This window comes from Chelonoidis abingdonii, chromosome 4 (genome assembly GCF_003597395.2).
Source record: "Chelonoidis abingdonii isolate Lonesome George chromosome 4, CheloAbing_2.0, whole genome shotgun sequence".
In the NCBI taxonomy this organism is placed as follows: Eukaryota; Metazoa; Chordata; order Testudines; family Testudinidae; genus Chelonoidis; species Chelonoidis abingdonii.
Window position 1 is genome coordinate 46,636,282 of NC_133772.1, and position 19,589 is coordinate 46,655,870.

At 39.8% G+C, this 19,589-nt stretch overlaps 1 protein-coding gene across 1 annotated transcript in view; it reads right to left on the reverse strand.

The window, feature by feature from the left end:
* Positions 1-19,589, reverse strand: part of OTOG (otogelin) — a 167,681-nt gene that overhangs the window by 117,339 nt on the left and 30,753 nt on the right. The window contains exons 15-20 of the mRNA XM_075065842.1: positions 17,541-17,665; positions 15,670-15,882; positions 14,454-14,619; positions 12,514-12,588; positions 9,307-9,347; positions 7,583-7,736 (exon numbers count right to left, since the gene is read on the reverse strand). Of these exons, the coding sequence (XP_074921943.1) occupies positions 7,583-7,736; positions 9,307-9,347; positions 12,514-12,588; positions 14,454-14,619; positions 15,670-15,882; positions 17,541-17,665 (774 nt within the window). The remainder of the gene's footprint in view (positions 1-7,582; positions 7,737-9,306; positions 9,348-12,513; positions 12,589-14,453; positions 14,620-15,669; positions 15,883-17,540; positions 17,666-19,589) is intronic.

Sequence of the window (19,589 nt, forward strand, 5' to 3'; positions counted from 1 at the left end):
CCTACAAAGTGTTCCACAAAGCTCACCTGTAAGGAAGAGTGCAAGTTCTCTTTATAAAAGAATACTCATCTATTTGTCTTCTTTTCGTAGTGTCAGCAGGGATCAGAAAACAAAGACCAGAGAATATCTTGGCTGTTCCCAGCCTTTTTGTTCAATTTATAATAGCGGAGGTATGTTTGTTCTCTATTTAAATCTTTAAGTGCTGATGGCATATGACATATTTAATCAAGAATAAAACATTGAGAAGAAATATTTAATTGGCACAGGTATCTTGAATACCTGGGTCAAATGATTTGGGGTATGCAGCTTATCCATAATCATCTACCCAATACTGCTTGGAGCATGCATAAAATCCTGCTGGCTATACTGCACAGGTATATGGCAAAGTCATTCGGGTTTAGTGGAGAAGTTAGAAATTTCAGGAGGTACAGAAGTTATGATCATGCCTCCAAATAAGTTTGGATCTACAATCCCAAGTAAAATAATGGTGCCTCTTCTGACATATTTACATGTTAAAAACAAAACTAAAAATATCCCACACACTACAACTTCCCTTTGCTTCATCCCAAGGCCCCTCTATTAAGATGTGGAGAAGGAGCTTCTTAGACAATGTGGAGATTCTCTTCACCTGAAGCTGTTTTCATTAATTTTCCCCTCGTAGTACCAGTTAAATCTGCACGTTATACACCAAGGTGCATAAGACTGATCATGACCCCATAAGTCAGTAGTGTTCATCCTTTTTGACCTATGGGCCAAACATGTTATTTCAAAAAGATCGAGGCGCTACAAATCAATATTTTGATGCAGATTTTCTCTCCTGTTCCACTCTCTTGTGTTGCTTGAACAGCACAAACAGCAGAAGACATCTACAAGTCTATTGACAGGATTCCCCTAGCACGGGGGAATCCCCAACAGGTGCAAAGGCAGAGTAGCCAGTTACTCCATTGCCCCACAGCTCACAGTGCAGTGGGGCACAATGGGGGCGTGATGGGACATGTCAGGGACCAGGACAGGGGGCTGGAGCTTGCTGCATTGCTATTGCCATCTCGTGTATGGGTCCTACAACATTGTTTTCAGCTGGCACAAGTTAGCGGAGTCCCCTCGTTACTCTAATCTATGCTGTGTCAGGGAAGCAGGCAGCCATCATATTACTGATTCTTGGCTTCTCCTCTAGTCTCCCTTCTCCCAGGCCGCCTTGAGTAGCTGTGTGAGGGAGGGAAATCATCCTTTCTTTGATGCTTCCTTAGGCTCAGGCAGAGCCTGATGAGTCTCTATCCTTGCCCCACTGGAGCAACAACAACCAAGCAGGCAATGGACAAGCCAGAGCTATTCATGAATTAAAGGGGTGGTGCGTTTATGTAAAAATATGTACAACAAGTTTACAGAGAAACTGGAGAAACAGAATATATGCACATACACACAAAGCAAGGGGAAGCTTCCTTTCTGTTCCACAGATCTCTTATCAGTGAGCTGAACTTCCCTTACATATTCTGTACATAAAGCTTCTACTTGCATGAGTGGAAATTCTGCCTGAGAAATGACTTAAGAATGTACACAGTATAGATTGGAAAGGAGAATTCTGCTCTTCTGAAGTCATAACGCAGACATCCATAGAGGTACTTTCTATTCAGTATCTTTAAGAAGGAATTGAGAGAACTGAAGGAACACATATCTCTAACAGAAAGGAGCAAAAATTACTGTAAAAGTAAAAATACAATTTACCTTTAGTTAAGTCTGCTGTGTACCATATGGGAAAATTAATAGGAAGATTAAACTATTGCTGTGCACAAAAAGCTGCTTTAAGGGAAAATGAAGGACTAAACTAGGTCAAGTTTCTTTGCAAACTTTGGAATACAAAGGCTGTCTGTCTAAGAAACGGAAAATAATTGCATGCAAAGCATGATGATGGCCTCTTTGTTGCATTAATATCATTAGCCAATTCCTGGGCATGCACACACACAAAAGTTTCCCTCTCTTATTTTTTAAACTACTTAAAATAGGCACTGAAATTCCAGTTAATCCTCAGGTTTCATTCTGACAAAATCCGCTTATAAATAGTTATTCATGCTTTAAGACCCATATCTCCTGCTCCCACTGAAGCTAAAGCCTTGATACTAGAGGGTGGAAAGGGAAAGTTCTTTTAATAAACCAGATGATAACTTATCTCAAGGGCAATAGGAAAAATAGGTTTGAAGTCATAATAAATGAGAGCTTCCCTCTTCCAGTGATGAACAGGCATTGGATGGGCCAGATCCATAATCAACTCAAAGGAAAGCTTGCAATGGATCAGGGTCAAAATTGTATTATGTTAAACTGGGACACTAAGCAACTGAGGAGTACAGAAACACACTATTGCTTTCTGCCTCGATGTTCTGATTAAAGACCATAAAAACTGTTGGGTTATGCTGAGTTATATCTGTTCTTTAGCAAACAATTGGACTTTTACTTTGAAGAATCATAACTAATTGTGTTATGAACAGGTCATTATTTTCCCTCTTTCTTGCGACAGAGCATGGATATACAGAAATATTCAAAGAATCAGAGAGAGAGAGAAAGAGAGAGAGAGAGAGAGGAGAAAATCTTGATGTTAAAAATTCTGAGAAGATATTGGGTCATGAAAACTATGGATGAAATATTTCTTATAAAAGAAGCAGGACCTAAGTTTGTCAGTGAACAACAAACTATGGCAACATTACATAGACTATATTCCTGGAAAAATTTTCCTCCTGCAGTCATACTTTAAAAAATGGGGGGAGAAGTGTTATTTCATATTGTCCTAACTCTAACTGATGTAAACTGATTGAGATACTGAAAATACAGATACTTTATACTATCAGATATAATAAACTACTAATTTTATATGCATCTTAGATTTCATGTGATACTATTTGATCAGAGCTCTAACAGAATGCACTCTGAGCTCAAGAAAGAAAGAATCCTAGAACAAGTGATGTGAAGTTCTTGCCTGTCCGCTAGGATCTAAAATTGTTTTTAAATATATTTCCAACTCTTCACATACTGCATCAAGACAGTCTCTGTGTTAGATGAAGCCAAGTTTAATGTTTTGACCAATTGTATTAGCGAAAAAACTGGAAGCAGCTTCAACCTACAATATACTTGCTTTAAGTAATACCTGAACTTGTTTATGCTAAGAAAGTTGCACCAGTTTACTAAATCAACTCAAGAATATCAATCTACTTAAACTGATACAAACTCCTAATGCAGACACTTTAATTTAACCCTTGTTTCAATCACGTTAGTTTTTAACAGTAAATTATCAAATTAATCTAAACCAATTTAAGTAAAACCTCACAAAGAAGATGTCATGGCTTGAGTAAAAGTAAATGTAAGTCTTGGATCGTAATAGAAGAGTTTTAAGAACAACCCACTTCCTTCCTAAATTGACTTCAATTATGAACATCATATGTATGTAATATATGATCATTTTAGAAGAATATGTAAATTGTCAGCATGCAAATAGCCCTATATAATAAGCACAACTAAAGACATACCTCAGATAAGTCAGTTTGTGCGTGGGAATGATTGATACTGGGATTACAAAATCCCAAACCATGATACTTGACATCACATTACTATTTCATCTTTAAATTTCATATATTTTATTAATTTTGTAAAGCAATAGCCACACAAACCATCAATCACAACAAATAAATGCCAGTGGGTAGCTGAATAATGGCTTTATGAAGAAACCAAACATATATGAAAGAAATTTTAACTAACTAAATAAATCTGGTGTCATGTAAAATTCTATATATGTACTGTGAAAACCATAACACAACTCTGCATTCATATAAAAAGAGATGAGTGATACTGAATCAATTAACAGATTACCTCTTTAATGGAAGGTATTTAATATATCTCCCTTATTTTTTCAACCTTGTGATGTCTCCTTCCTTTTTCATCGTAACTTTTTCATATCTCAGACAAAGCATGCAGGAGCTTTGGGAGAAAATCCTACCAATTATTTAGCATTAACTTGGTTTGTCAATACAGTAAAGGCTGACATATTTACCATTGTCAGACTGGTAATATGTACGGATTCACTTAATTCTTGGACTGACACAATATTTTCATGTCATAAGACATGCAGTTGTAAATTAAAAAAAACAATTCATACTGATTCCTCCTTGGTGTCAGAGCTCTTACTTAATTTTTTTGTTCAATAAACCCCTTGTTTGAAGGCTTTGAATTATGTGGTTTTTTTCTTTTGTTCAGGTAAAAGGTATACAATTCCCATCTATTTGCCCCGTCTGAGTTTTAATTGCTTAGTAAGGCTCAAGGTCTGTGTCACACATTTAATATTCATCTGCTCCTTCTGCAAGTCGTCAGAGGATGATTGCTTTTTTACTAGTATTTATTCTAATTTGTCCCCATGACATCTTATCTCCTAATCTCTGATCTTTGCACTAGAGGAAACTTAATGTTCAGTGCATGTTCCCTATCAGTATGGAGAAAAATTACTCTGACCCCAAATGTAGTGATCCGTCTATATATTGTACTTCTACAATTGCAGGGAAAGAACATTGCAAAAATTGATATTTCTCTGAGAAAAAAATACTTTTAAATTTTGTGTATTTATCTTTAATTTTCAGGTATGTGTGTTTGTTCTCATTATATTATTAGGTAAACTAGATCTTCTCTATATTCAATAAAATTAAGCTCATCTGGCTGTGGTAGCTAAGACTGTATGTCTTTATAAGACCAGTAGGTCTTGTCTTAAAGATATTTATAACTCATCTACAAATCTTTATTTTTTCATTTTTGATTTATGACCAATATTTTTCTGCATCAACTTTAACTGCTTGGATTTTTGGACTTTAGGAAACAACTGTTATGGAAAAGCTAATCGGGATTTCTAAGTCAGCACACTCATTTAAAATGTTGGAGTATTAGCAGAAGGAATTATAACATAAAATCATTTTGGGGGCTGTATTCAGATCAACATTCAATTTCATAGTTAAGAACAAATGTTCTGGCTCAGTTTATATAAAGTATAATACAAATTTAAGACTGTTATATCAGAACTTTTCCCAAAAAATAAGAATATTAGAAACACTACTTTGTCTAATTCACAGAACAATGTTCACTCTCCAGCTATCCTGGTCAACTCAGCTGGCACCAGTAGAGATACTGGGCCAAATTTTCAAAAGTGGCCTATAATTTTGGGTACCCAACTTTACATGTTACATCTTAGTATTCAGAACTGGCAATAACCCACTGCTCCAAATGACTTCATCTGGAAATATTTCTACATCTAGTGGGATACACCTAGGGGAAGAACACGACTGCATCAAGCAATCACTTTTAAAGCAAGTATCAAGATTCTTCCTGACCTCCACAGAAAATAATATTCCAACTGTAGCTCATGACAACCGCAATCTATTATATAGATCTAGTTTTAATGACTGAGTCACTGAGGTAAGACAGCAGAATTAATGTCCTGTCAGCTTTCATTTATGTTTACTGTATGCTCCACTAAATCAGAGATGTTTCTCTGACACAAAGAATGAAGATAAAAATCCCTCCTTAGCTTTTCTCCACACAAAAAAAAAAAAAGGCATCAACATGCTTAATTGTTGATGAGTCAAAGTTATTCTCATTCATGAGAATATAGAGTTTGGGGGGGAAATATACTGTTAACATATTGAGTACTAATGTGGTTCAGATGGTCCCATTTCCTGTCATGGAAATAACTGCAGAAAACTTTCCGGTGCATAAATAATTTGACACCTTAGATGGACTTCACATCCACCTGCTGCACTAATGTATCTTGCTGACAGACAGAATTGCCAATGAAGTCTAAGTCTTCCTATCCGCCCAAGTATTCATTTTTGGCACCTAAGAGACATTAGATATGATCAAGTGTAAAGTAGCATTTTGTGCCCATATTTCAGTTCAAATGACTTCTTGCAGAAAGTGAGCACTTGCATTTGCCAACTTCCCATCTCAACCCATTTCCCTCCCTCTCTCCCACTTATTCCCCAACCAAATGATACACGGTAGGCCAATAGGCAGACACCGTAAAAAGCTTCTATTTTAACAGACAGGGAGGAGTGTAAATGGAGACCACATATATACACATCAATTATGGATATAGAGGGCACAACTTAGTGCAAGAAGTGTTGACACTGCAGTGTGTCTTGACTTTACACACCTATAATTTGCAGAATGTGTCACTTCTTACAGAGATTAAAGACTGATTAACTTTCAAAAACAAAACCCAGTTTCCAAGGCTGTGTAACCTGAGATTCTGGCACCACATTGAGTCAGCTGAAGTGACACATGGCAGTGAGAGCATTATAAATGAGGTGTTCACTTCATTTTGGCTATTTATAGAAATGCCCCCTGTGGAAGGGGCCAAAACACAAGCCTTTGCAGCCAGGTTGAATTTCATAAGAAAAGATTACCAGGGCACAGAAATCTGTTTCGCTGCCCCACAGGGGGTTTCACAGAAATAGTATGTAACCTAAGGGATTGTAATAGGTTGGCAGTGCTTGCCTGAAACACCCAAGCTGTTAACCAGGATCTAGCAGTACATTTTTGACAGAGAAAATATTTAAATATTTTCTGTCAGTTCTGCCTTATCAGTACAGCTTGACATTTTCAATGCAAATCCTACTCCTGTGATTTCATTTCATAACTCTGTCCCTTGTGAGACCATCCTGTGCACTGAATGAGGCAGGAGTCCTGTGGAAAAAATACTGTGTGATTTGCATTTCCATTTTCACCCCAACTAAGCCCCCCAAATCTACAGTGGGGAAGGCAAAAAAAAACCCACTTCACCTTGGTCAAATTCCTTCACAGTTCCCCAGAAAAGGAGCAACCAGCACAGTGTCCACAGCAGATCCTGACAAAACCCAGTATTCCACCATTTCCATGGGTGGGAGGGTGGCTCCTGCTCCTTTTAGTCCAGATAAAAGGAGAACTTTTCCTGCACCAGCATGGGTCTGTATAGTGCCCCCCTCATCTTCCAGTCACCTGGGGGTATGGGTCAGCATCTCCAGACCTGATCTGCAGCAGAAAGTCACTTCCTAATTCTCTAGCCCTTAAAGGGGTGCACACCTTTCCCAACAAACCAGACAATGGTCCCCATCGCTTAATGTGCCATGAGGTCATTTCAAGTTTAGACAAGCCTTAATTCCCATTGAAAGCTAATGGAATTTGGGCACCTAACTGCTAATCATGTAGTCCTTCTTTGTCTTTTATAACAGCTTTCATTCACACACCAATATGCCATATTTGATGCCAAAACGGTTCAACACATTTGCTGGTGCAGTATCGGAATAAGCCCTGGCTATGTTTGCGAACCCCTCTGGCCTCGTCCTTATTATGAGGTATTAGAGATTTGACACCACTCGTCCATCTTAGGCCTCCAGAAGATCGTGCCATTTGTCTGGTGAGTCCTTAAGAACAGAACTTGCTCCTCCTTGACATCACAAGTTGTCTAAGTGTCTTTCACCACTATAAAGACAACGCAAAGCAATAAGCTATTCAACTGCCACTACTGCAAGTACAGCCATCTTTGCTGGTGCAATGAAAGGCATGGGTGCTTTGGACTTACCCTTGTGCACAAACACATCCTGAAAGACAAGGAAGATGTGCTGAGAAGGTGAGATTTAGCAGCTGATTCTCACAGGTTCTCTCTCTGCTAAACTCCATGTTAGCTTGTGGATTACTACAGTTAACATAAATCTGGCCCGCTGGGCAGTTGTGTACTGGAAAACAAAATATTGCAGATCTTCATCATTCCTGAAATGTCAGATTTGGTAGAAAGCTTTGAAAATTAATAAGTGCTGATTTAAACCAGAGATTAATTTGACCAATCATGGGGGTGGGTTCATCTATAACTCCTGGTCAGACAGTTAACCCCACACAGCTGCTATGAATCTGATACAGTTGGAAAAGAAGAAAAAAGATAAATGTATTCTAATGAACCTACTTGCTCATTACTGTGCACTGTTTCCTCCAAGTTTAACCACTGTCCCGGGGAAGGTTCCATAATCCCCCAAGCACAAGAAAGGGCAGTACTACCTGACTCAGGAGGGAGCCAAAGGCTGCATGTGAGCAGAAGCTGGGAGCTGGTTGTGGAGGGAATAATGGATAACAGGTAGCCTGAGAGCTGGATCTGAAGGTCCTGACAGCTGGGCTGAGATTCCCCTGTTGCTGGCAGGGGTCCAGTGGCAGTCAGAGCAAGAACACAGGGCTCCTGACTGCAGGCAAGTGATTGGTGCAGCCGAGTTACACAGCAGCCTTTTGCTTTGTATACCCCTGGACCAGCCTGCCTGCTCCTGGGCACTGGGTTGGGAACTGTTGGTTTTATCTCTTTTTTGTTTTAACCACTAAGGAAATTTTTGTGCCTTGGGTATTTCTCTTGTTTATTTCTGGCAGTCCTAGCAAAAGAATTCTCCATTACTTCAACTGTGCAAGTGTTTAGGGGAACTGAGGGATAGAGCCTGGAGAGCCTAGTGCTTGAAGCATCTACAGTGCTTGCCCTCGGAGTCTGAGTGTGGTATCAGACATCTAGGAGATGGCTGTACCCCAACACTACTTGCAGTGACACCCTGAAATGTGATCAGTTACAGTATTCATAAGAGAGTCAAGGACCCACAGTTTCAAAATAAAACTGAAACATCCTGCATCTCACAGCAAGTCAGATTTTTTTTAATCTGAAATGAAAGGTAACATTTTCACGAAGTCCAGCCCTTAACCCCTCGGGATCTGCTAGTCAGAGCAAAGATACTATAATACAAGAACCAATTGGTATTAATGTTTTCCTTTTACTTATGCACCCACACAACATTATAATTCTTATACCATTCTGGGAGAAAGTAAAAACTGATGGCACAGATATAGTACTTAGCTAGAACTGGGAAGGGAACAAAATCTCAGTTTGTAAAACATTGGAAATGTCCAGTTTTTCCAACATTTTGTGAGACAAAACTGGCCTATGTTTACTCCATGTGAAGATCTGCTGTTTAATTACATAATAAACTTAGGTTGCATTATCCATCTGAAAACATTTCACTATACTAAAATATTGATAAAAAGCATTTTCTTACAGGTAGCCAGTACTTTCAACACAGCTTCTATTGTTTTACTCTAACTCTACTTTTAGTTATACCATAGGTTAAATGTCTAATTTAAGGCTCCAGTCCTGCCAAGTGATGATTATATGGACCTTCATGCCCTCACAGAGTCCCACTATAATCAATGAGACATCATGGAAGAAGCAGGGTCTGTCTATGCCATCTCTTTTCCATACCTTAATGAGTCTCTTTCACTTACCAATGTTGTTCTCACAACTCATCATTCCATCTTTGCAATGGCTGCAACAAAAATATATGAAGCTGTAATTAAAACCAGGAAGGTCTGAAATGTTACCATTCATCTATACTTGAAAAAAAATGGGTAAAATATTACTCAAAATAAAAGAATTATATAAATATGTATGCATGAAGATAACCAATAAGGGAGTTTGTGTTGTCTTGTTCAGAAGGTTCTTAATATATAATGTATTAAGAAGGTAGCCTATATTTCTGCTTACATATGTATTAAAAGAATAGAACAGTCCTTGTAATAAACAAACATTACATAATACAAATGCTAAGTTTAAAGAATAGAGCCCATGGAGGACTGACACAAAAATATTATTGAATTACTAGGTTGAGTCCTGTTACCACTGATATCAATGGGCATTTTATCATTGACTGCAATGGTAGCAAAAGCAGACCTGGTTGTGAAACAGTATCATATGTATCTTACATTAAAGATTCAACTGTGTAACTACAGAAAAAAACAAAAACAAACAAAAAACCACGTACACAGATATAGCAAGCTATTCATTAGACTTCAACTCTGCATAAGAGAAAGCCCTTCTAAATAAACAAAGTAAACTACTACTCTTTACAAAAAATCTTTTGGTTGACTATTGTAAAAATTCAGCTGATTGATTTTTCTCATTAGAAGTCCAAAAAGCTGCTGAAGAGTGAACTGGCGAGTCAATGACTCCAAGGATAGTTCAAAACAGTATCAATTCTGTAAGATAAAATGCTGTGCTGTGCAAAATAAAATCACTGGACTTCACTTCCCCAGCCCTGCCACTATAAGCAAAATTTAGTCAAGGCTGAAACACAATGAAAAAGCCACAGTGAAAGCTTCTCCTATACTATTGAGCTAATATGGCAGGGCTAAAGGGGGGCAGGCATGATTGATTTCATTCCACTGCCAATAAAACCAGTGCAAAGAAAACCAATTAACTGCTTAAACCCAAAACATAATTGCAGCAATCATTATGCAAAGCAGCACTGAATACTGTAAAAAGAACAGGAGTACTTGTAGCACCTTAGCGACTAACAAATTTATTTGAGCATAAGCTTTCATGGGCTACAGCCCACTTCCTCAGATGCATATTTTGGCATTTTCTGTACCTGTCTAACTCCAGCCAAAATAGTCGACTACTTTACAGAACAGTAGCAAATTTAGTAATCACTCAGTCTCCAGGAAGAAAATAATAGTATTGGCTCTAATTCAGATTCTGTGCTATACTGAAGGAGAATTTCAGCCAGTGAACTTTAGTCCTATTCACTTATTCTTCTGTGACAGTTGTGGTCTCCCCAGTTCACCTCTGCTAGACAGCCAGTAAATAATATATCAAAAATGCCTCTGTCTGTGCTATTGCTGATTTAATATTGTATTTAGAGCAACATATATTTTACACAACTATCCAAATTCACTAAAGGTGGGGGGGCTCTGTCTTATGCAGCTTGCAGTCTAATTCAGAGAGAAAAATATGGAAAAACAATAAAGACAAAAACGGTGAAGGAGAGCGCTGTTGTGGATGTGGGACAGCATCACAGTGTAAATGGGCTTTTAAGGAGGTGGTTGAAAAAAGATAGCTAGAGCACTTGGCAGAAAGTTAACAATAAGAGGCTGTTTCAATTATGAAAGGAACTCAAATCTAAAAGTGGGAGGAGACTAAGGGAACAATTAGGACAAAGGATCGGATGAGCCTGATAAAGACCCTAACCATTTTTAACAAGTACATAGCAGTGGGTAAATACATTTTGTTACATTCCGCAGTTTTGTTAGTGATCTCCTATATACATAGATATTATTACCCTAAAATGTCTCTTATATCTGACTAGTTCATCTAGACCCACTGTCCATATAGTAACTCATATGTAAGACAGGCTCTATATCAATTGACCTGCATAAATCCATGTTAAAGTGTAGCCAGAGAAAATCATGACTAACCAGAAGGTAAGCAAGATAATCTTACAACTGTCTAAGAGGTCTACTCACAATGTAGACCAGTGTAACTCCACTGAAGTCAAGGAAGAGATGAATTTGGCCTTAGAATTTAAAATATGTCAGTCAGTGGATCTCAACCATCTGATAATTCCAATATATTCACAAAGAGGCAAATCCTCAGTAGGAAATATTAATGTCCAAAAAGCTCTCATAAAACCAGGGCTCTGCATCCCTCCACTAAATTCTGTGCACTTCTTTCTTTTGCATGCACAGTAGCACTGCCCCAGCTTCATTGCCAGGGTACATTCTTCATGGGCATGAAGTCAGAGACAGTATTGACCCCAAAGTGAAGACAGACTTAATCAAAGAACAGTTTATATATTTATCTGGGTCAGTGTACTCGATGCAAGGGTGCATGAGAAGGACTAGCATGTATTCACACTATATCATTGGGTTTCTGCCAATACTGATGCCTAGTCAGGTAAATGCGAAATTAGACTTTAAAGATTAACTGATGTATTTTATTAACTAGCCAGATTTTTCCAGAGTCAAAGCTATCTGTTCTGCCTGTAAATAAATGCAGTGAAAGTAAAATAAGATGTTTGATACAGAGGAAGGAGGTTGGAATTTGACCCATCCCCTAATTTACCTTTCCCAGGCAAAATTAATGGGTGAAAAGGATGCATCTGGAAGCATTCAGAATAGTTTACCAAGTTTTCTTCTTTAATGTTGTGAGTCTAACAGGAAACAAAGGGCAACTGTGAAAAATAACATGCACCTTGCCAGTGAGAGACATTCATTGCTCATTACAGTTTACGGTTATCCATCTTCAGTGGCTCAGGAATATAGGCTCCCTGGCCCTCATCTGTGCCTGGATTGGAGTTCTGCCTCCCTGATCCCAGTGGGGTTCAACAAGGTTCTAGTTCTGCCGAGTTGGAAGAGGAAGGCCAAGGAAGAGGTTGAGCATGCCAGGGAAATCCTCAAGGTTCTCTGCACCATTAACTTGCATGCCTATCTACTCAGTGTTGTGGAGCCCACTTACAGGAGGCTCTGAGGGTAAGCACAGCAGAGGAAATTTCTGGAAGCATGCAGTTCACGGCAACGGTGCTGTCCAAAGAGAGGTAGGAAGTCTGGACATTTTAAAGCTAGTTTACAGAATTCTCAGTAAAAGATAAAACAGGATAGTGCAAATGACTTGACACAGCACAGGGGGGAAAAGCCCAAACAAGGTGCAAGCCTTACCATTTGCCCAAAGAGGTGATAATATTTTCTCCTGGTGGATATTCAAATCCTTGAAAATAACAAGGGCACTCATTCCTGCAGAAGAGAAAAACAAATAATTTTGATCATATGGGAACATGTACATCATGAATTAGAAGACAGACATGAGGAAGAAAAAAAACTTCACATTAACCATTAATTACTGTCATTCAAAAAGTTGATGATCTTGTTCTGCATAGTGTATTGGTCTGGATCCTTAGCATGGTATTGTTACCATCAGGGCATCAAGATGTGTCTCCATGAAGGTAAGGTCAGCAGCTTTCTGACACTATCTCTTATGCAAAGGATTAGTTCATATAATAGACAGCAATATGAAAGAAATCTGGAGTAGCTACTTCAGACAGTAATAGAAGAGTGATAATAATCCATCATCATCACTTTAATATACTAGTATTTTTTTTAAAAAAATATACATAGTTTATACTCTAAATTACTTTAAAAAAAACAAGCAGCAGCAAAGCAAGTCTCTACAGCCTATGGCATGGAAAAGAGTGAACACAGCCCCAGGGAATGCCATGAGAGTAACAAATGAGACCACCACTTTTTCTTCCATATAAAATCTGTACAGCAGATTGAGCTGTATGGAAAGAGATATAGCTACAGCATGGGGGAGAGGCATTCTGCACTGCATGTTCCCTCTCCTAACTCCATATTCATCAGGAATTAGTTTAAAGTGTATTAAGTGAAATTGAGAATCCCCATAGTTCTGTGTGACTCCCCATCGGAAGACAGACTCTAGGGTTCCCATGTGGTCACTGTTTGTTGGTGAAAGAACTAGAAGGCATGGAGGGTAAGACTCTCCACACATCCAGACAGAGATCCATGAAAACCTATGACTGCAATCATGTAAATTCCTGGTTTCCATTTGCTTTTTTATGGTCCTGATTCCCCAACCTCTGAATGTTCTACATCTCTATTGGTCCCACAATAGAGAAGCATGGATGTTGCACTAGCTCTCAGAAGCCACCTGGATTATTTTATTCCACTCCATAGGTGAAATCCTGACTCTACTGACGTCAATGGGAGTTTTGCTACTGACTTTAAATGGTTCTAGGATTTTATCCCCTATGTTTTTTTATGCTGAAAAACATATGGCAGTACGATCCCAGCTGCATCAGTGTAAATCCCGAGTAACTCATTGGAAGTCAAGAGAGTTATTCCAAATTTACACCAGTTTAATTGAGGATCTGGCCCAGCGTCTCCAAGTATTGTTATTTAAAAGAATTCATGCTAATGTTTGTAGGAGGGGTGTGGTCTCATGACTGAAAATGCACAATTTTGATAAAGCTGATAGATAAAAACAGGGCACAGCACCTCATTGCTTACCTATCTGTCTATCTAGGTTTCATATTGATGCCCCTCACCACATAAAATCAATAGCACTAGCAAAGTCCCTACCCTTTTTACCTCTCTGATATTCAAAAACAGCTAGCATGTAAAGACTGATCATCATCAATACCACGTCATAAGACCTGGAGCCTTACAATTTCAGCTTTCCAGGGGACTGTCTGCTCTGCAGGGGGAACTCTATTGAATAACAAAAAGGCCCCATAAATAAGGCATTCCCTTCCTGCAGGACAGGTGAAATGTTAAGGCACCAGAACTGAATGTGGAAAGGAAAGAACATCTTTATCCCTGCTTTTTGCACTGCTAAGAATTGGCCTTTCAAAACAGCACACCAAATTGTGTAGGCTGAGTTTAAGAATCAAAGGACTGCAAACCTCCTGATTAACATGATTCTGTGTGGTACTAAAAACCTGCCAGGTCTAGAGGTGATGTATATTGTTCTACAGAATACACAAAGCACTCAGTTTCTAAACGCTCTCTTTGATTTGAGAATATAAATGTACACATTTAAAGTGTTACTTAGACTCACTGTCAACGCTGCAAATTATACCTACCTCTGCACACATCTTTCAGTCTTGCTGTTCAAATACGTTCCAAGAGGACAAGCACAACCTTCAACACAATCACCGCTGCACGTCTCTGGCATAGAAAATGTTTGGCAAGTTTGGCCACAGGTAGATACACAGGTACTGTACTCCTTTGTGTCTTCACATGAAAGAGCTATCCAAATGAAATAGATCTGTCTAATTACAGTGCAAGAGATTCAAGTACACTCCAATCTCATAAGTCTTTTTAAGGCAATGCATTTTCTGATAAAACTTCATTATTTCTTGGATCCCAGTTATATTAGAATTGCTATTATAACACCATGGGATATAAATTACACAGATTTAAATCCAGTGTCAATCCAATGAAGTCAGTGCAGTTAATCCAGATTTACTCTGGTGTAACTGAGATCAGACTCTGGTCTTTTGTCTCTCTCTCAACATGCTTGGCTCTCAAGTGAGTGCTTTGAACAGTGCACAATATCTTAAACAAAAACACAATAAAGAAACTGATTAAGATGTTAGTGCTTTACAGCTGTTGAATCACACAATCTGAAATTTTGTTTGCATGCCCCACAAAACAATAGTCAACAAAACATGCTGTCTAGTATAGTTCCACTACCTGAGGGACTGACCACAATTGCCACATATCAATGGGAAAAAAGAGACTCAGGTTCTTGAAGAATTGTTGGAGGATTTCAAATCTTTCAAATGTGGATTTCTGCTACCTTCCATTAGCTATGATCTCAACACATTAATTCATCAATGAACTAGTTTAAAAAAAAAATCTACAGAGCCCTACTCTGATTAGAGAGAACCAGAAGCTATTTATCCATCCCATGAACTGCATAATACTGACATTTGGAATGAGATATTCAAAGCAGCCTAAGAGATTTAGACATACACACACAAAAAGGGGAAGATGAGTCTTCCTAGCCTGTTTTGAAAAAAATTCATCCTTGATTCTCAAATTAAGAGAATTATATGTTATGATGTGTGAGTGGGAGAACAGAGAAAGAGCTATTAGAAATGACCTTCTGATAAATGACAGCATTTATTCTGATTTGGTGAGAAAAGGAACCCATCCTAGTACATGTATAAAAAGAATGGACTATAATTAATTGGTCTCGTATATGGAATAGGTAACATCCCATTTAGTTTGCTCACCACCATGCATAAAACCTATGACATTAAGATACTAGACCTGAACTGAAAGACAACTTACCACAGTCTGGGATGCTAGACCTAAAATCTATTATCACTCCATGTCTTCGGCATTGATGAGCATAATTGGCTAAAGCAGAGCACAAACAAATCTGGCCACATTTGCAGGTGTCCCTTCTGCACTGCTCAAAATAGGAAACAGGACTCAGATAGGTGTGGCAAGGAGCAAAGAGTTCTTTTGTAACGATGCTACAAGCTTCTGCTGCATAAGAGGCTGTTAAGGTAACACATTAAAACAAATATATTTTAGCTCCAAAACTATTAACACTTGGTAGAGTTCTTAAGTAGTACCGTTTATTGACGCTAACTATAGCAAGACACTTATGAACATATTTTACTCTACAGTAAATCTGTATGTGCAACTTTCATTGCTATCAATAGAAATTGCACTGATGACTGGAGAAGCAGTCAGGCCCGAATCCATAAAGGGATTTCGGCATTATGATGCTGAGCCTAGAAAAACAGGAATAAACACTGAAAACCATCAAGCCTAAACTAGCCAATGGAAAATGCTGACAAGAAGGATGTGTCCTAAGCCTTGCCACTCTCACAGAGATAGGCACTAATCCCAGGTTGCAGTGAGATGCCTATTTCTGCTAATCAGCCACAAAAGGGAACCCCTCTCCTGGAGTCATGTAGTTTACACACCCAAGTCATTTCTTGTAAGAATGCTTTAGGCACCTGCCTCACTCCACATCAAACGATAGGAGGAGGAGAAGGTGGTAGTGGTACCTGCCTAACACCACACAAAATGGGTGGTGCTGATGGTACCCAATTTATAACTTTTAACCCAGTGCTTAGAGCACTCACTCAGCTGGGAGGTGGGAGACCCAGGACCCTCCTTCTGTCTGAATCATGGAAAGGATTTGAAAAGCAGCTTCCCACCACTGAAGAATGTACTGTAACCACTGAACTACAGGATATTCTGGTCAGGGGCAGCTCTAGGGATTTTGCTGCCCCAAGCACAGCAGGCAGGCTGCCTCCAGCAGTTTGCCTGCGGAGGGTCCGCTGGTCCCACGGCTTCGGTGGCTTCGGAAGCCGTGGGATCAGCAGACCCTCTGCAGGCACGCCTGTGGGAGGTCCACCAAAGCTGCGGGACCAGCAGACCCTCCGCAGGCAAGCCGCCGAGGGCAGCCTGCCTGCCATCCTCGCAGCGCCAGCAGAGCGCCCCCTGTGGCTTGCCGCCCCAAGCACGTGCTTGGCATGCTGGGGCCTGGAGCCACCCCTGATTCTGGTGTAAGGCTCCCACAATCTCTCCTGTTGAAGCTATTCTGCTTTGGATAAACAATTAGATAGTCACTGGAGATGGGGAACTGGACCCTGGCTTTGCCACCTCCCAGATGAAAGTTCTTACCATTGTGCAAAAAGTTAGAGGGTCAGCATCACCTCCACAACAATTTCGAATGGGACCCAATCCAGAAGGCAGCCTCTGAGTACACCTACTGGATCAGCCCCTGTACGTGAGTTAGGCAGACAAATGTCTCTTCTCCTGCAATTTGCAAATTGCTCTGGGGCATAGTATGAGAGAGGTACCTGGTGGCCTAGGGTGAGGCAGCAGTGCACATGCCCAGAGGCTGAAACACAGGTGCCTACAGAATTAGACAATAGTCAAGCAGGAGTTCTATGGATCACTGTGGAGCCCAAAACTAAAACTTAGACACCTAAGAAACTTTGTGGATCTAGGCCTTGATGGGTATGTCTATACTGCATCTGGGATCAAGCCTCCCAGCCCAGATCCACACACTTGTGCTAGTGGGACTCGTACTAGTGCACTGAAAATAGTTGTTTAACTGTTGTGGCTTGGGCTCAGAGATACAGCAGGACGACACATTTTTGGTGTCAAATCAATAATGATTGATCCTTACTGCTCACCTGCCTGTAAGTGGATATCACATGGGTCCATTGGTGAATGGTCATACCCAGGAGCACATGCCGATGAAGTTTTCCAGGAGTTTCCAAACAGTTGCGGGGTGCTTTCAGGTACTCCTACTGGAGATCTTTTGCAAGGCAAATGTCAGTCACTCACAACATCACAAATTTACAGCATAACTGCTCAACTTCATCACATTCCGCAGTGAAGTTGGTCAGCATCCCTGTCTCACTGCTCTCAGGCAGTGCTCCAACAGGAGGCTATGTCTACACAGCAGTTAAACACCCCAGCTGGCCTGTGTCAGCAGACTCAGGCTCAAGGGGTTCAGACTGAGGGACTGTAAAATTGCAGTGTAGGAGGTAGTCTGGGCGAGGCTCCCACTGCCATAGGCATGCACACCCCCACTCTCAGTTGAGCCTCACCTCAGTATGATACCTGTATGTTTTTCTGGATGTCCTGCCATAATTGACAAATTAGAATGGTTTTTAAGGAGCTTTTATCACTGTGTAAAGCAAAACAGCCAGGTTTGTAACTGGTTACAGGTTAATTGGGGATGGGCAGGAGGTTGTGGGTATATCTATGCTGCAATAAAAAACCCATGGCACCAAGCCTCAGAGCCTGGCTCAGCTGACTCAGGTTCTCATGGATCAAGCTGCTAGACTTAAAATTGTGACATCTGGGCTTGGGCTGAAGCCCAGGTTCTGCGACCAAACCCCGTCGCTGGGTTTCAGAGCCCAGGATCCAACCCAAGCATCTACATAGCAACTTTTAGTCCCACAGCTAGAGCCCCACAAGCCCAAGTCAGCTGACCCAGGCCAGCCATGACTGTGTCACAGGTCTTTTATTGCCATGTAGATGTACCCTAAGAGATTGCATAACCAGATCATGTGCTTCACACAGTGAGAAAAGACCCTTAATACCATTATAATTTGTCAATTATGGCACTAGATCTCAATTATGGTTTTATACTTAAACGCTGTAAACTTCCAGTTATGGTGCAGCTGTCACATTTCACTCATTTGTCACCCATTTGGATGGCCTGTGTTACAGATGGGCAGGTTTGGCGATTGAGAAGTGTGTTGCAAACATCTGATGATTGAGAATTAAACTTTTAAGAATGTAAGACTATCTTGGCATCTTGTAAATACCCTTGGCAAATGAACGGCACATCCTAGTGTGATCTAGGCAGTTTTACCTGATGATTCTTCGTATCTTTAAAATAAAAAGTAGAGCTAGTTGACGGAGGGGAATAGTTCTAAAACTTCTCAAATAAATTAGGAACATTTTTTTTGTGAAAAATGTTCCCATTTTTCTACCAGCTTTAATAAAAAGAATTCAGTTTAATTTAAAAATTAACACTTCTTTTCTTTCCTTCTGACAAGTCAGAAGAATGTCCCTCAACTCCTTTCTGCTCTGTTAATTCCCCTTTATCCTTTTCCACTCCTTTCCCCCTTTACTTTCTCCCTTCTTAGTTGACTGTTTCTTCATCCTGAAGCCAATTCACTGTCCTGGGTCAGCAAGACTGCAAACAGACTTCAGAGCAAAACAGACCAGATTTAATATGTTTCACTGGGGTGCTCATGCAGCTTTAACTGTGTTCCAGTGCATTTACAGCAAAGTGAAGCTCGGACAACAGGCAAATTCATTTTGAAATCTATTGCTGGGCTGCAAGATTCAGCACAATGGGGACTCTGTTGGAGAAAGGAGATTAGAATGGTAGTGGAGACTAGGATCTGGAAAGAGATAAGGACAGGCTTGCAAGGAAGCAGAAAGTCCTTCAGGAAGGAGACATTTTCAGGCACAAATCTCCAAATAAACTAGGTCTGGGAGCTACTAGGACTTGTTTATATTCTAGTGTACTTTTATATGATTATTTTCATTTAAAAAAAGACATCAACGTCAATGTGGTTTATAGTGTCTTAAAGGTTTCCCCTTCTAACAAACCAAAACCAACTTCTCAGTTCCAGCATTCTGAGGGGGAAAAGGGGGAAATATTAAGTCAAACTCTTGGTATCTGTTCAAGAATCTTTAGCATGTATATTTTCTATAGC